Genomic DNA, 2,729 nt, shown 5'->3' on the forward strand with positions numbered 1-2,729 from the left:
TAACATCAGGAAAAAACAAAAAATAGAAAAATTCTTTTATATTGGAATGATGACATTGAGAGGTTTCAAGTTACGACTGCAACAGAACTGGTTATTTCAATACTACTTGTTGAAGGAACCATAGTTAAGGTCTAAAAAAGATAGAGTAAATTTGCCTTTTTTTACAATACCTCGTTTTATTCCAACTAACAGTAGCTTTTTAAGTTACTCTTAACTCTTCCAAAACCTTATTTCATTAAAATAAACAGACCCTAAGGAAAGTCTTGAAAATTTAAAAACATAAGCTCTCCTTTCTCCCTCCACCCCCACAGTGCCCAATCACACAAATATTTGTGTATCATCTTGTAATTTTACAACAGAAAAAAATTAACTTTATCAGAAGAAACTCCTTCTGGAGTTTCAGAAGAACTGCAGAATAGAAGACAAGAACTTTTCTTCTTATTAAACAGAAAAAGAATTACAGAAACAACCAAAAAAAAAAATCCCAAACCAGTAAAACCAAAATAAAAGATGCTTTGCCCAATGCCTTGTCTGCTGTCTGGGAAGTGCTGGGTACTCTGCTAAGCTCAGAACATGAGGGATGGGCTGTTTTGATGTCTCGGAATCAGAACACTCCCATTTCTGAGGTACACAAATGTAAGTTTTTTTACAGTGCTAATATGAACATATCAGTCACACTGAGACAAATCAAAGACCCAGTAACTTGTTTGTGACTGTGGTCCGTAGGAAAAGAGCACAAGAAAGGACTTACACTTTTTTCAACATACCATTCCATTGACCCATGGCTTTGGAAAACAGCCAGAGAAATACATGCATCATTTTGCTGAACAACCTTTGGCAATCTTTATTTCCCATGTGTTTGTTTAATGAAGTGATGCTGAACCTAAGATCTATAATCTACAAGTCAAAATTCATTTTTTTGTTAAAAAATGCTGAAAAACCTTCAAAGTTTAATAAAAATGCTGATCCTTTTAAAATTTTATCAGTTCCCCCAAGACAAATTATAAATCACGAACTATGACAGGATTTTAATTAAAGTTAAAAATTATTTACAATATTAAATAATACCAAAAAAAATTCAGAAAGACAAAGCTAAAAGATGCCAATGGGAAACCATCAATAACAATTCCTAAGATTTTACACAAAAGCAATGACCTTACAATAAGAAAATAATATGCAGCAATTAAAATTAGCCTACCAATGAGCTACTGACGATTTAACATTCAAGGGCTGTAAGTAAAAAGAAACAAGATATTCTATATCAACCTTTCCTTTTCATTTTTTATCCATTCTATATAATAGAGGTTATTAAAAAATAATCCTACAAAATAGCAAATTACAATTGAGACATTCTGAAAGCCACATCATCCATACAGGAGCTATGCTGGCAGTGGAACTCTGTAGTTCAAGGATGTACCAAAATTCCATAAACTTCAAGAACAAGGTTTGATGGGTATATTTACACAAGAGGTTCTTGATTAGCAAATAAATGAAGCACTGAAGTGAGGAAAACCTGATTACATACAGACAGTGAAAGAAGAGAAGAAACCCATGCACAAATCCTAAAGGAGATGCCAACAATGTCGTTTCAATAATCTAACAAAAACACAAAACCTTTTACTGCACTTACCAGCAAAGCATTTGGAACAGAGATTCATAGTCTTGCTGGACCTGGGCAAAAAATAAAAAAAAAAAATAGAGCTAAAAAATTCATTATATTTCTAATCAATACAGGGAAGTTTTTTGGGGAATGGAAAGGGCACAAAGAGGATAAGAACTTATATGGCTAAGAATCAAAGATCAGTGGCTAGAAACGGCTGAACTAGAAACAGAGTCAAGGAAGAGACTTAGTATGGTAATCTCTTTCCAATTTATAGTTTCCAAAACATGATTTCCACATGTTTACCTCATCTATGAAAATAAGCTTCCTTTACCATTCAACATACACGTTACACATTCATCATTCAAATCTTTCTACTGCAATATGATGATAGACAGGAAGCACCAATACATTCCACTTGAATATTAGACTTCCCTTGGCAACAGCTCTGCAGTCCTGACAAATCCTGAATACAATACAGCCATGGAGAGATGAAAGTACTGTACTTATAAGGACACAGACAGATGTGCTCTTGGAAGTCTAGTTGGAATGGCTTAAGTAGTTATTACCTCAAGCTGTTCATTACTACCCTCAGCTGCATCCAGCAGTAATTTAAAATAACCTGTCTGGCTCTGCACTGACATGGACTAGGACAGTTCACATGATCCATTAGGCTCAGCTTTGAGGGCAACAACCTTCAGCTGAGAGAAAAACAGCTGGAGAACAACAGCAATATCTAAAGCCTCCCAGATGTCTCCAAAGTTGTCTAAGCAATCATGCCACAAGTGTTCAAACCTCAGAAACTCAGTATGCTCACAGGAAAAAAAAAAAAAAAAAGGGAAAAAAAAACCCCACACGTATACAGCTATAGATTAATTAATTAATGGCCAGTCTCTTCGCGAACGAAGAACTGAGGAAGGTCTTTCCACCTTCCAGCCTGCGCATTGGATTTTTTAGGTGAGACACAGTGTGCGCGGAACTGAGCCCACCCTTTAATCCTGAGGTTCATCTGCCGGGGCCAAGCACGCTTGGACGGTGGCAGCGAGGTCCTCAGGATGTAGATGGATTGCCTTACAGGGCTAACGAGCTCCATCTGCCCGGGGAGGGGCCCCGACCGGGAATCGAACCC

At 36.6% G+C, this 2,729-nt stretch overlaps 1 protein-coding gene across 2 annotated transcripts in view; it reads right to left on the reverse strand.

Annotated features, from left to right (window-relative positions):
- Nucleotides 1-2,729, reverse strand: part of ZFAND3 (zinc finger AN1-type containing 3) — a 141,322-nt gene that overhangs the window by 104,291 nt on the left and 34,302 nt on the right. For both annotated transcript variants that reach the window (XM_027898065.1, XM_027898066.1), the window contains exon 2: nucleotides 1,631-1,671. In XM_027898065.1, coding sequence (XP_027753866.1) covers nucleotides 1,631-1,671 — 41 coding nt within the window. The remainder of the gene's footprint in view (nucleotides 1-1,630; nucleotides 1,672-2,729) is intronic.

The sequence above is a fragment of the Empidonax traillii genome, unplaced genomic scaffold (genome assembly GCF_003031625.1).
Source record: "Empidonax traillii isolate 1590-97213 ecotype Southwest subspecies unplaced genomic scaffold, ASM303162v1 scaffold576:size640842, whole genome shotgun sequence".
In the NCBI taxonomy this organism is placed as follows: domain Eukaryota; kingdom Metazoa; phylum Chordata; class Aves; order Passeriformes; family Tyrannidae; genus Empidonax; species Empidonax traillii.